At 43.3% G+C, this 14,242-nt stretch overlaps 1 protein-coding gene across 3 annotated transcripts in view; it reads right to left on the bottom strand.

Annotated features, from left to right (window-relative positions):
* The window catches only part of LOC129923466 (uncharacterized), a 106,907-nt gene that overhangs the window by 16,815 nt on the left and 75,850 nt on the right, over window positions 1-14,242 (bottom strand). For all 3 annotated transcript variants that reach the window (XM_056014511.1, XM_056014513.1, XM_056014512.1), the window contains one exon: window positions 14,013-14,085. In XM_056014511.1, coding sequence (XP_055870486.1) covers window positions 14,013-14,085 — 73 coding nt within the window. The remainder of the gene's footprint in view (window positions 1-14,012; window positions 14,086-14,242) is intronic.

Here is a 14,242-nt window from a genome sequence, read left to right as displayed (position 1 = left end):
TAAAGACGATTAAAGTTTATGTGTTTGATCTATTGGTTTCATTGTTTTATTTCGTTAACTAGAACTGAACCAGGGACACCTAGACGTATCGAGACCTAAGGTAGATTCTATCGAGTTATTATAAATATAATAGGAAAGCTGTGACAAACATGATTTAAATGAGACTTTCAACTGGATTAAATGTTACTAGCTGTACATGCCGGGTCGATTTGTTCTCAGCATTTATATTTAATCCCTCCATTTTAGCCAGTGATATAGTTCACCTGTTATAATGAAATTTAACGGCTCGCATTCATTCTTTTTCATTCACTTTCTATCTCTATCTTTCTCTATTTTTCACTCTCTAAAACCAAAATTTGTTTTTTTTAACCTGCGCATCGTAATTTCTCCGACTTGATTTTAGAAGACTCGCTTATAATGCGCTCCCTAAATCTAAACAAAAGCTTTTTTTTAGCACATACTTATATGTTTCGAAACAAACACATTTAGTTAGTTTACATTTTTCTTTTGCATCCTCGTATCTTAAAGTAAGCGATGTACGTTATAAGACATAGCATACCTTTTTTTAGAAAGTTTTTAGCCTAGAGAAAAAAAAGGCTTTTCCAACGTCCATTATTTATTCTTTTTACTACATATGCTATGGGCCTGATCTTTCATTACCAATTAATACAAAAGTGGAGCATTAGCTCATGATGTTGGAGCTTTCCTATTTTATTTAAATAGATCTAGTACTTTCATTGGAATTAACACTCAACACTGTCATTCATCATAAAGTTCATTCAATTTACAGGCCCTTGACAGCACCAGTGCCTTTTGTTATTTAAACCAGAACCTGAGAAAACATAACTCTTCATGCCTCCACGGTGATTTCAGCATGTTGTGAACATCTTGTGCTGTTTAATTGTATGCGGAATGGAAGACCGCCGCATCCCTAAACGACTACTGTACGGCCAATTAAGAGAGGGAAATCGCTCACAACGAAAACGCTTTAGAAACACTGTCAAAGCTTTTCTGAAAGTGTTCAGCATAAACCCAGCCACATGGGAGACAGAAGCACATGATAGAGCATAGTGGCGTCACGCTGTGAAAACTAGCGCACAAATTCTGAGGAAAAGAGAACAGCGCTGGCAGAAGAGAAGCACCTTCAGTGAAGTCCAGTAGGGCGTCGGCGCTGTAGGCGCCATTATTCCGTTGGTGGTTAGAAAGGCTTTTATCAAACTACCAGGCCTGGACATGGGGCTCTTCACCCCTGTCCTTTCTGAGAGCTCCCAGCGGTAGACGGCCATATCGATTGACCCGGCCAGACCGGGCCGTGCCGCGTACACAGAGCACCATTCCTGGGTCCCACTCGCTATAAGTGGCCGAAAACAGTGGGGAACTGCGGGGAGCTTGTCTCAAATTCCTATACTGTAACCGCCACTTTTCCGTGCAGGGACCGCCATTCCAGCCACGGGTGGCGGACTTTTTGGACTGGGTTCCGGGCGTTCTTTCCATCCCAACCCCGAGTGAGAGAAAAAAAAGACAAAAGCTCACCCAGGGAAGCCCAGCCGGGCCTGGTTCGATACTCGTACTTAGCCTATCTAGTTACCACTGCTAGACGTTTCCACCGGAGGCGACACGCTGAGGCGAAGAGAAGCACCAGAGAAAAAAGGCCAATGACACTAGCTCCAGCTGGAATAACCTACCCAGTGTGCAGCTGAACATTCCGGGCACACATAGTTCTCACCATCTACACGAGGAGGCAATCAATCAATTTGATTTTATTAATGGTAATAGTTTTTTTTTGATGTACGAAATGCCTATATAATTAGAGCTATCTTTTTCGATGCCATTAGAATTTTTTTTCTTCATTTAGTCAGGGTCTGAAGGGAAGCGGAAGTGATGTAAAGCAGTTCATTTGGGGGAATAAAATAAAATACAGGAAGTCCTATTTTTTTTGCTAATTCTATTTTGTATTTTATACATAGGCTTTTGGCTTTTTGGGGAAATACAGAACAAAATTAAAAAGGTTTGATTGAAAGGTTGCAGTTGCAATATTGGTGTTTTGGTAGCGAGTTTGTCAAAATCATTTATTAACTATCCCCTAGGAGGTAAAAGGAACCTACGTACTAATTTTCATGCGATTTCCTATAGCACTCTATAAGATTTCGTTATCAACGAGTCACTCAATCTTATTTTATAAATATAAAATAGATTACATAATTGATTATATTTTTTAATAATTTTTACAACTCAACTAAATTTTTGCAAATTCGAAATAAGTAATAATGAGCCTACGGCCGGCCACAGGATGAAGGCAATGAAGACATAATGGTCCTGTCTCCACTATCGGAGGGGCACCACACGCAGAGAAGCGCCCAAAAATATAAAAAGAAATATGATTTTTTGAAATTTTATTTAAAAAAAAAAGGGAAATAGAAATAATAACTTATTGTGTGACTTAATCTGTCTAAAAAATTATCCTTATTGTTATTTAATTTCTTCAAGAGATTTCAACTCGCGTGTATTTACCGTGTTGGATACAATGCTCTTTTTGAAAAATGTTTTATAAAAACAAATCTGATTATAGATTATAATTGAGTGAACAGTTTATGAGTAAAGCTGTTATATCATAGTTAAGAAACAATTGAAAGACAATTTTTTGCAACATATAGATTTCTACATCTACAATAATTTTGTTTCAGTTTAAAATAATGTACGTTCTCATTTTTGTGTGTTGTTCAAATTCGGAGGCCAGCGTTCTGAAACCGTGACAAAGGGCGCGAAAAAGTTTGTTTTTTTCAAAAACAAAAACTGTTGTAGTTAAGCAAAATAATATTGTTATCTATACTTTTGATAAGTCGTTTCATCTACTAATTAGGACCTTCGATACAGTATTTATGAGAAGCGTCTGTAATAAGATCAACTCGTAAAGATCTTTTCAAGAAGACTAAGATTCTAGCAAGTATTTCTTCCTTGGCATTTACGTCAGAAAGGTTATATTTCTTCTGAGTGATGTACCATCGTTCAATGAACACTTTTTACGCAAATAAGTAGGCACGCTACAAGACATCCCTATTGACACTTGTATGGTCTTTTGATGAAGCCCATTACGAAAGCACGTGTTCATATTGTTACATTTATGTGTACTTATGTGTATGTATGTTGTGTATGTATGTTGCTGCAACTGAGTTGGTGCCAAATGTAACGCGAAGCGCTCCTTTGGATCACATCACCAAGGTCAAGAGAGGGATCATGACGCATGGGCCACCCATGACCCCTTTATCTAAGGCCCAGGAATGCGTAATGTATGGACTCCACGGGTTGTCTCTGACGGTGGGAGAGGTCTTCGCGCCTCACTGATCAGCTACCACCCGCCTCAACCTGAGCAGCCCCCAGACAGTTAGGTGCTGATCCGCCACAGCCTGCCTGCTCTAATGGGTGCTTAGAGCTTAGTTTAAAACGACGAGTAGGCTGTAAACCTTCACAAAGCAACAAAAGAAGAAAAATGAAAAAGAAAATTCCTATTATGCGACTGAAAAGGAGAAGCACAGGAACAGACGAGAATGCATGGTGTGGGTTTGCTGTCAAGAACAGTCTACTTCCCACAATAGTCCCTCCAGTTGGTGGCTCGGAAAGGCTACTAAGCATAAGTATGATGACTACATCTGGAAAAGTCACTCTAATCAATGCCTATGCCCCTAACTATGTTCACTCCAAGAGGACAAAGACAAGTTCTACGAAGACCTAAGGGACTATTCCTAAAAAAAACATGCTTATTCTAAGTGACCTCAATGCAAGAGTAGGAGCAGACCACACTACCTGGCCAGACTGCCTCGGGCTTTTTGGAATCGGCAGGATGAATGAGAACGGACAAAGACTTCTTGAATTCTGCGCATACCATTAGCTCTGCATTACGAACACATACTTCAAGACAAAACCACAGCATTGTGTCTCATGGAGACATCCTAGGTCTCCACACTGGCACCAGCTGGATATGATACTGACACGGAAAATGGACATTGGAAACATACTGCTGACACGTAGCTTTCAAAGTGCAGACTGTGATACTGATTACACTTTAGTGTCCTGCCTGACAAGACTGCTGCCTACAAAGATTCACTCATCACAGGGAAAAAGAAAAGCACACCTAAATACTGTAAACACTAACAATGCTGATCTTAGTATCGAATTCGCAAAGAAATTAGAGGAAGCTTTCAAAAACTTCTCAGTGACTGAGATAGAAAAAACCTGGACGCTCATACGTGATACTATGTACCAAACATCATCACTGGTCATTGGTAACAAAACAAAGAAAAATGAAGACTGGTTTGAAGTAAGTCTGCAAGAAATGGAAACTGCCACTAAAAGCAAGAGAGTAGCCATGCTAAACTACAAGAAGTAGCTCACCCCTAGCAACTTACAAGTTCTCAGATCTACTCGAAACGATGCCCAAAGAATAGCAAGACAGTGCGCTAACAAATACTGGCAGGACCTATGTGAAAACATCCAATCTTGTGCCGACTGTGGTAACATCAGAGGACTATACGAGGGCATGAAAAAAGCCTTTGGACCTCACACCAGCAAGTGTGCCCCACTTAAGTCAAAAGATGGCTCAATCATCACTGATCGTGCACTGCAAATGAAACGATGGATAGAACACTATGCAGAACTTTACCAGATTGAAAATGCCATCTCGACAACTGCTTTGTCTAACTTCCCACCACTTTCAGTTTTGAGCGAATTAGATGAAACACCTTCTGTAAAGGAACTGAGCACAGCCATTAACATGCTTGCACACGGGAAAGCACCCGGGGGAGATGGTATTCCTGCTGAGGTCATTCAGGCTGGAAAGCATGGCCTAATCAAGCCACTCCATGAACTGCTAAGTCTATGCTGGGAGCAAGGAATAGTCTCCCAAGAATTGAAGGATGCCAACATAGTAACGATTTACAAAAGTAAGGGTGACCGCACGGATTGTAACATCTATAGAGGCATTTGACTTCTTAGCATAGTTGGGAAGGCTTATGCCAGAGTAGTACTGAAGCGACTACAGATCGATCTTGACAGAACGAGTTTACCCAGAAGCGCAGTGTGGCTTTAGGGCCGGTAGATCCACAACAGATATGATCTTCTCCCTGCGACAGCTACAGGAGAAAAGCAGAGAACAAAGGCAGCCCCTCTTTATAGCTTTTATTGACTTGACCAAGGCGTTTGACCTTGTCAGCAAAACCGGCTTGTTTGCCGTATTAGAGAGAATCTGCTGTCCAAACAAGCTACGGAAACTAGTGTCAGCTTTTCATGAAAACATGCAGGGCACCGTACAGTTTGACAGCTCCGCCTCTAGGCCATTCGCCATCAAGAGCGGAGTAAAACAAGGATGTGTTCTGGCTCCAACACTATTCGGCATCTTCTTTTCAGTTGTACTCACCAGCGCATTCAAATCCCTGGAAGATAAAATATATATCCACAGTAGATCCGATGGAAAGCTATTTAATGTGGCACGCCTTAAATCCAAAACGAAGAGACGGCGTATCTTGATTAGAAAACTGCTGTTCGTAGACGATGCCGCACTAATATCTCATTTACAAGAAGGATTACAGAGGCTTGTGAATGCACTGGCAGCTGCTTGTCAAGAGTTTGGCCTCACAATTAGCCTCTCCAGGACTGAAATCATGGCACAAGATGTTACAGAAATACCAGTGATACACATTGGAAATCACACACTTACGGTGGTGCAGGAATTCACATACTTGGGAACAACAATAGCCAGCAACCTAAACTTAGACACTGAGATGACCAAAAGAATAGGGAAGGCTTCTGCAGCAATGGCAAAACTCTCTAAGCGTGTGTGGGAAAATACCAAATTGACCACGGCAACAAAAATCCTTGTCTACAATGCCTGCATTCTGAGCACACTTCTCTATGGCAGTGAGAACTGGGCAACTTACATGCGTCAAGAGCACAGATTAAATAGCTTCCACCTACGCTACCTGCGACGCATACTGTGCATCTCCTGGAGGGATTGTGTCACCAACCAGGAAGTTTTGACACGGGGCAACATACACAGCATCTATGCCCTCCTACAAAAGAGAAGACTACGCTGACTCGGTCATGTCACTCGCATGCCAGATGGAAGAATCCCTAAAGACATCCTGTACGCTGAGCTAGCAGAGAGAGCCAGACCCAAGGGACGCCCAAGACTAACTTACAGAGATGTCTGCAAGCAAGAGCTATGGCCATCGACCAAAGTATTGGGAAGAGATAGCCCAATTCCGGACAGCATGGAGACAGAGTGTACGTGCTGGTACAAACTTTGCTGAATGCAAAAGAAATGAAGCTGCATCGGTTAAGAGAAAGAAAAAGAAAGCTGCCCTGTCAGTGAGCCCTAGGACAGATGAATATAAATGCTCGAACTGTGGCAAACTCTGGCTTGAATTGGCTTGATCAGCCACTCCAGATTCTGCCCTGTCTCAAGACGTAACCGAAGCCAGTGACTCATCTGGGCGCATCCATTGTCTTACGATTAATTTGTTGATTTGTTGATTTGAGGCACATCGGCACAATTTAGGCCATGTCGTGCCTGCAGTCCCTTAAGGACTACTCTCTCTCTAAACAACAAGGGCCAGATTCTATACAGTAATATAATTAAAATTAAGGTCTATTCACAGTTAAAATAGTAAAGGTAGTAAAAATTTAAATATTTGGTAAAAATCTAATGTAAATAGTGCATGTTCACAAATTCAGAAATCAGATCTTCGTAGATAGCCCCACTTCCCGAATAAAGCCCAGTACCTTCCCAGGGTCGACATTATTAAATAGTGTTTTTAGATTAGTGGCTCTAAAATATTTCGCCCTGACATCCTGGTATCTGGGGCAATCAACGAGGATATGTTCCACGGTGAGGCGAGAGTCACAGTACTCGCAAAGTGGGGGCTCCTCTCTCTTCAGTACAAAAGAGTGCGTGATGTAGGTGTGGCCAATCCTAAGTCTGGACATGGTTGTGCTACCACGCCTTGTCAGACCCTTAGATGTGGGCCGCCACCTGACATCCGCCACAATCTGCCTGAGTTTACTGTGAGTCTCAGCCTCCCATCGGTTCTGCCACTCTCGATAGGTGGCAGAGGCAATACTTTGTCTCAGGTCCGAGTAGGGGATTTGGGTTCCTGACACAGCATGATTTAGGGCTCTCTTTGCTTCTCTGTCTGCGGCTTCGTTTCCCTCAATGCCAACATGGGAGGGGACCCAGATGAAGGTGACATCCCTACGGTCGGCTGTTATTAGGTCCAACAGCTTCAGGCTCTTATGTACCAATGGGATGTCAGTCTTCATCCGCCCCAAAGCTTGCAATGCAGATTTGGAGTCGGAGCAGATTATAAATTTCCTCCTTTCTGATGCTTTTACGGCCATAAGTGCAAGCAATATTGCGTGCAATTCGGCCGTAAAGATGGAGCAGCCATCGGGGAGTCTACGGGAGATTGTTTTGTTCCGAAAGGAGCAGGCACACGCGACCTTTCCCTCCATTTTGGATCCGTCTGTGTAGATGGTGCCACAATCTCCGTAGCTCTCCTGCAGTTCCCTAAAGTGGACTTGTAGTATGCTTGGGTCTGTATTTTCTTTTTTGAAATTAAGGAGGGATAAATTTAATTTAGGTTTATTCATTAGCCAAGGAGGATTCTGAGGGGTTTCTATTTTAGAGATTTGGTCAATGGGTGGGGTTAAATTTTGGATGGGTTCTCTCATTCGAAGGCCCAACGGCTGTATGACGTTAGGCCTTCGATTGTATAATTCTACCTCTGTGGGGTTAAATATGGAGTCAAAAGCAGGGTTCGTGGGGTTGGATTTTAGCTTGACTATATACTGCATTGCAAGCTTTTTCATTCTTATATCCATGGGGAGTTCTCCAGCCTCCACATGGAGACTTGGGATAGGTGATGTGCGAAACGCGCCGAGACAGAGACGCAGGGCAGCATTTTGTATTGGTTCCAGTATTTTTAGGTACGACTTCCTTGCTGCTCCATATATTATGGATCCGTAGTCTAGCTTGGATCGAATTAGACTCCGATAGAGCAGCAGCAAGGTATCTCTGTCAGCTCCCCAGTCCGTATGGCTGAGTACTCTTAGTATGTTTAATGACTTTTGGCATTTCTTCTTAAGTTCCTTAATGTGGGGGAGAAAATTAAATTTGGAATCTAAGGTGAGGCCTAAAAATTTTGTAGTTTTCACGACAGGGATCTTCTTTTTGTGTATAAATAGTTCAGGGTCTGGGTGGAGTCCCCTTAGATTACAAAAATGCATACTAACTGTTTTGGAGTCTGAGAATTTGAAACCATTATAGTTTGCCCAACCCTGAATTTTGTTTAAACATAACTGTAATTTCCTTTCTAAGGTGTTCATGTTTTTCCCATAAGTAAGAGTGACAAAGTCATCAACATACAAAGAGCACTCTATGCCAGGGGACAGCGCATTTATGATGCTATTTATTTTAATGTTGAACAGGGTGACTGACAGAATGCTGCCCTGGGGTACACCCATTTCCTGGTCATGAGTGTCAGAAGCGGAGTTGCCCACTCGAACCTGAAATTTTCGATCTTTCAGGAATTCCTCCACAAAACGTGGGAGGTGTCCCTTAAGCCCCATAAGCGCCAGGTCACGTAGAATGCCATGTTTCCAGGTTGTGTCATAGGCCTTTTCTATATCGAAGAATACAGCTACTAGATGTTCTCTTCTGAGTAATGCATTTCTAATATAAGCTTCCAGCCTTACCAGGTTGTCCGCCCCTGCCGGAATCCGCACTGGTAGTTTGAGATCACTTTATTCCTTTCCAGGTACCAGACCAGCCTACTGTTAATCATTCTTTCCATGGTTTTGCAGATGCAGCTTGTTAGTGCTATTGGTCGATAGTTAGCTGGGTCAGAGCCGTCTCTTCCCGGTTTAGGTATAGGTATAACTGTGGCTTTCCTCCAGCTGTTTGGGAAAGCGCCTGTTTGCCACACACAGTTATAGACCCCTAGCAGGACTGCCAATGAGGGTTCGGGAAGGTGCTTGAGGAACTGGTAATGGATTTCGTCTTCTCCAGGCGCTGTGTCATGTGACTTGTCCAGCGATTCCCTCAGTTCCTCAAGCGAGAACGGTTTGTTGTAGTCTTCATTGTTCTCTGACCTGAAATCAATGGGGTGTCTTTCCTCCCTGGTTTTGACTTTTTGGAACTCTGGCGTGTAGTGTGCAGTGGATGATTTTTCTGCTATTGAGGATGCAAGGCAGTCAGCTATTTCTCTGGGGGACGTGACAGTTCGTCCTTGGTTTTTCAAATGCCCTATTGCATTTGATTCTTTCCCTTTGATTCGCCTTACTGCCTTCCAAACCGCTCTAGCAGAAGTTTTGGCATCCAGACTGCCGACAAAACTTCTCCAGGAATTCCTTTTGGCTGACCGTATGGTTTGTCTAGCCTTTGCTCTAGCTATCCTGAATAGCTTTAGGTTTTCCTGGGAAGGATTCTTTATAAATGCAGCCAGTCGTTTTTTCCTATCACCAATAGCACTTTTGCAAGCTGTATCAAACCATGGTTTGCTAGGCCGTTTTGGATTTGCAGAGGTTAGGGGTACAACTTTCCTGGCTATACTTAGTAGCTTGCTAGCAAAGGTATCAGCTGGGTTCTGTTCATGGAGGATATTTTCTGTGATATCCTCAGAGCATCTTTTTTGGAATTGTTCCCAATCGGCCTTATTCAGTTTCCACCGCTGAGGTCGTCCCAATGAAGGGAGATTGTTAGTAATGATGATTGGGAAGTGATCACTTCCCCGTAGATCATTGCTAACTGACCATTTAAAATCATCCAGAAGTCCTGGGACGCATACGGTGAGGTCAATGCATGTGAATGATCCAGTTCCTGGGTGCAAGTAGGTCGGTGATGCATCATTAAGTATGCATAAATCATGTTCGAGGAAGGTATCCTCCAGCATACGACCTCTTGTGTCGATATTGTTGGATCCCCACATGGTGTTATGGGCATTGAAATCCCCAAGGATTAAATAAGGCCGGGGGAGTTGTTTCAATAGGTCCTCCATGTCTGTTCGGTTTAATGGTGGTAGATACAGGCTGCAGCAAGTGATAACCTTGTGAAGGGTTATCCTAGCTGCTATGGCCTGTAGTGTGGTCTGTAGTTCTACCCTCTCATGGGGGATGCTATCCTTCACAAGGATACAGACTCCACCTGATGCTCTCTCTGCATCCTCAACATTCTTGGTGTAAGCACGGTAGCTTCGGAAGCTGATGCAATCTTTCAGAAATGTTTCCTGTAAGCAGACAGCTACAGGAGTCTCAGAGTCCATCAGTAGCTGCATTTCCTCGTAATTGGCCTTGAGGCCTCTACAATTCCACTGTACAATTCTGGAATCCATGGCTTATTCTAGATGACCTACTTGGAGCTATTTGGCCTTGGGAGGCCCCCGGAGGGGTTTCCCTTTATTCCAGTGACCTTGGTATTTTTATTCTTGGGTTTGGATGGAGAGGAGGACAACCCCCTTTTGGGGGAAGTCTTTCTCTCTGGAGATGGGAGATCCCTCTGGTTAGAGCGGAGGTTATTTCCTCCTCTCTCACCTCGGGCATCCTCTCCGCTTTGATTTCTCCCCTTAGGGAGTTGGTCAACCTCTAACTCAGTAGAGGTTGGGGTGTCTGGCTGGGTTCTCTGAGGAGAACCTGTGTCAGACATGATGTCTCCGGGTTCTCCCGGAGTATTGGTTTTGACATGCTGCTCAGTCTCCATGCTCTCATCAGCGAGCACAGAGAACCTGTTCTTTAGCATGACAACAGGGCTTTCTTGTTTCTTCAGAGGTGTGTTCTTTGGCGGTGTTTTCTTCTGAGTTGGGGGAGGAGGAGGGGGTGGTGGGGTCAATGTGTCCGTCTGTGTGGCTATGGATCTTCCTTTCTTAGCAACAGCCTGGGCGTAGGTCTTTGTCAAGCCGAATTGGCCCTTGGGTAGGGCCAGTACAGCCGATTTCGCCTGGCTAAAGGTACATCCGTTTCTTGCCTTGTACTCCTGCACGGCAACCTCCTGTTTCCACACAGGGCAGTCCTTGGAGTAGGCTTAGTGGCCAGCTTGACAGTTTGGGCATTTGAACTGGGCTGTGCAGCCCTTGTCCTCATGACCCTCTCTAGCACATCTGGCACACACAGTGTTCCTCTTATAGACTGCCGCGCCGTGTTCATAACCCTGGCACTTGAAGCACCTCATGGGGTTAGGTATGTAGGGCCTCACTGGAACTCGTAGGTATCCTGCCTTCACATACTCTGGCGGTGTCCTAGTTCCGAATGTGAGGATAATAGTGGCGGTTTTGACCTCCTCACCCTCCCTGCGCCTGGTAATGCGCCGGGCATGGGTGACTCCTTTAATGCCCTCCACTATTTCCTTCTCGGAACATTCCAGTAGGTCCCTAGAGCTGATTACACCTCTGCTGGTGTTCAGACTCTTGTGTGGCATGACTTCCACTTGGAGATCACAGAGTCTTCTGCATCTTAAAAGCCCATCAGAGTGTGTCTTGCTGTCTACTTCTACAAGGAGTTCCATTGTTTTGTGTAGCTTAGACACACTCTTGGGCTCTCCCACTACTGACTTGAGTCCCTTATAGATAATAAAAGGGCTCAACTTGGTCAGGCTTTTTCCCTCCTCTGTGCATCTAACCACCAGAAATGATGGCCAGGTGGCACAGCTTTTTGGGACCTCCTCTTTTTTATCGTCAATTCGTCGTTTCTTGCCCAGACATAGGTCTGGGGCAAGTAGTTTTGTGTGTGTTTTTTTGTCCATATATATTTTGGTTAATTCGGCACCTGTGCTCCCCACCCGCCATCGAGTCCAACAAGGGGACGGGCCATTCGGATGTCCAGAATGAGCCCGCCAGGGCTACACAGGTGCTATACTCAGTCAGCTGCTACATCGGACATGTGTCCGATACAGCAGCTCCCTGATTGACCCTCCAGCCACCGCCCTCCAGCATATGTCGACGACCTATGCTGGTAGCTCGGCATGACCAGCCGGTTGACCCAGAGCGGGCCATCTGGGTCTCAGGTCTAGGGGAACTTGGAGCCAAAGTATTGTGTTGTTGTGGTTTATCCTCAGATAGCCACCACTCAAACACCAGGATCTCTTTATCCCCCCTTACCCGTCGCAGTCCACGGCAAACGGACTGGTCTAGGACGTAGTGAGAATTTAAAGTTAAGGAGACAGTGTGATGATCAATGAAGGCAGACTTAGGAAAAGAGGAGGCAGACACAATGATAGAAAAGAAGTAGGGCACTTTTGAGCTCCAAAAGTGCTAAGGAAAGAGGAGCGCAGTTTAACGTCATGTCTCGGGACGAGTTGTCTTACGAGACAGAAGGAACCATATATATATGTTGTGTGTGTGTGTGTTTGTTTACTTGTTGTCTCCCTTGTCCTACTGTTCAGTGTGTTCACGTGCTCGCATGTTTTTCTCAAGTATGTTATTAGTGTGGATTCAAGTCTCCTGGTAGTTTTTTTTCACTTTCCTGTCATGTCAATGAAAATGGAGTTGTAATTTAAAATGCAGTGTTGTTTTTACATCCTAATTGATAATATAACACATATGTCTAGAATATATCTAACAATTCAGTATCGACCTGTCGCAAATTTTCTTCACTTTGACTTTCTCTTTAATTTTTAAAAATGAAGTGTGGTGTAGATAAAAAAAAAATCACGAATTTCGGAAGCTTACAATGCAGGAAAACACTTTATTTCAATGCTAACCACTTGCAGATCCGTTATTGATATTTTAGCCCAATCTTTATATTATGTCATTCCCCTGTTGGCCGATTTGGGGGGGGGTTAATGCCTCTGCTGCCCTTCCCCCCTAAACCCTTTGAGTGAGTGTGGGGGGGGGGAGGTCCTACTTTTATAGAGAAATCATAGTTTGTGAACATGTTCCATGAAAGCTGAGTTAACAGGAATAGCAAGGACATTTGAGGCTCTTAGAGACAGAATGATCTAAAAAGAGATCAGCGCAACCACGGTCGTGCTGATAAGACTCTTGCTCCAGTCTACTTGCTATAAGTGGCGGTCTGGGAGGATCAGCCTTAATAGAAGAGGCAGTCGGCGCGCAAAAAAAATATCCGCCGAGCTATTGGAGCTGTTTTTTTATGCATTGGACGCCCGCATATTGCGGCGCGAGGGGCAATGAAAAGCAGACTTCCTCACACGAGAGAAGCTTTGGCGGCCACTTACCTCGAAGCAACAAACACGTTTCTTTTAGCTACGGCGGAAATCTGAACACTCATTAAAGTGGTTAAAGTCCTTGGAGGAATCTGATCGTATGCATTGTATGCGTCACCCAGATCACGACGATCCATGGTGGCGGTTGAGTAGCTCAGATTAAGCAATTATTGCGCTTTGTAGGACGGAACACTGTCCTACTGGGGCAGGTTCCGTCCGAACTACGACTCCCGATGAGTTCACTGTAAAGAGTGCGTCGAAAATGGTGTCTTGTACTAGTTTCCCCAGATCCGAGAAACTAAGGGGGGACGTGTTTGAGCAGTCACTCGATTTGTTTGGTAGCTAGGAGGCATTACGCCGAACAACCCAGTTTATTGTCAGAGCACTACGGGAGGATTAGTCCTTCATGTTCTGTTTTTTTCCATCGGACTTCATCGAAGATTCCTTACGGGTAACTTATGACGTTTGCATTTTATGTGCAATTATTAATTGAAAAGTGAAAGGTCAAGACATTGGAGGTTAATGGAAGCGAACTAAGATATTGTAAATATGAATTGTGACTCACACATTCGCTTACTTCATGAAATGGCCGTACTCAAATGAGCATTTTTCATTACTGTATTACAAGCACGTTAAAATTATTTGGTCTATTCATTGATAATAACATTTCATGATGAGCAAATTTTACATTAACAATATATATATATATATATATATATATATATATATATATATATATATATATATATATATATATATATATATATATATATATATATAGTATATAGTTATAATTAATTTTTATACGAACCTTTTGTAAACACTATCAAGCGTCAAAGAATGTATTAAACTTTCCTTATCTTTAAGACTTTCCCGAAGTTGAGCTGCAATTACAAACGTTTAAAATTAATCAAAATAAAAAAAAAATAAGTGTAAAAAAGATTATATGTATTTTGAAGTATAGGTATATATATATATATATATTATATAAAGCAGAATGTGAGCCGTATGCATGTATGTATGTATGTCCCCGTATAGAAA

The sequence above is a fragment of the Biomphalaria glabrata genome, chromosome 16, assembly GCF_947242115.1.
Source record: "Biomphalaria glabrata chromosome 16, xgBioGlab47.1, whole genome shotgun sequence".
Taxonomy (NCBI): Eukaryota; Metazoa; Mollusca; class Gastropoda; family Planorbidae; genus Biomphalaria; species Biomphalaria glabrata.
Note: the sequence above shows the minus strand (reverse complement) of the source record. Positions and strands in the feature narration are given on the sequence as shown.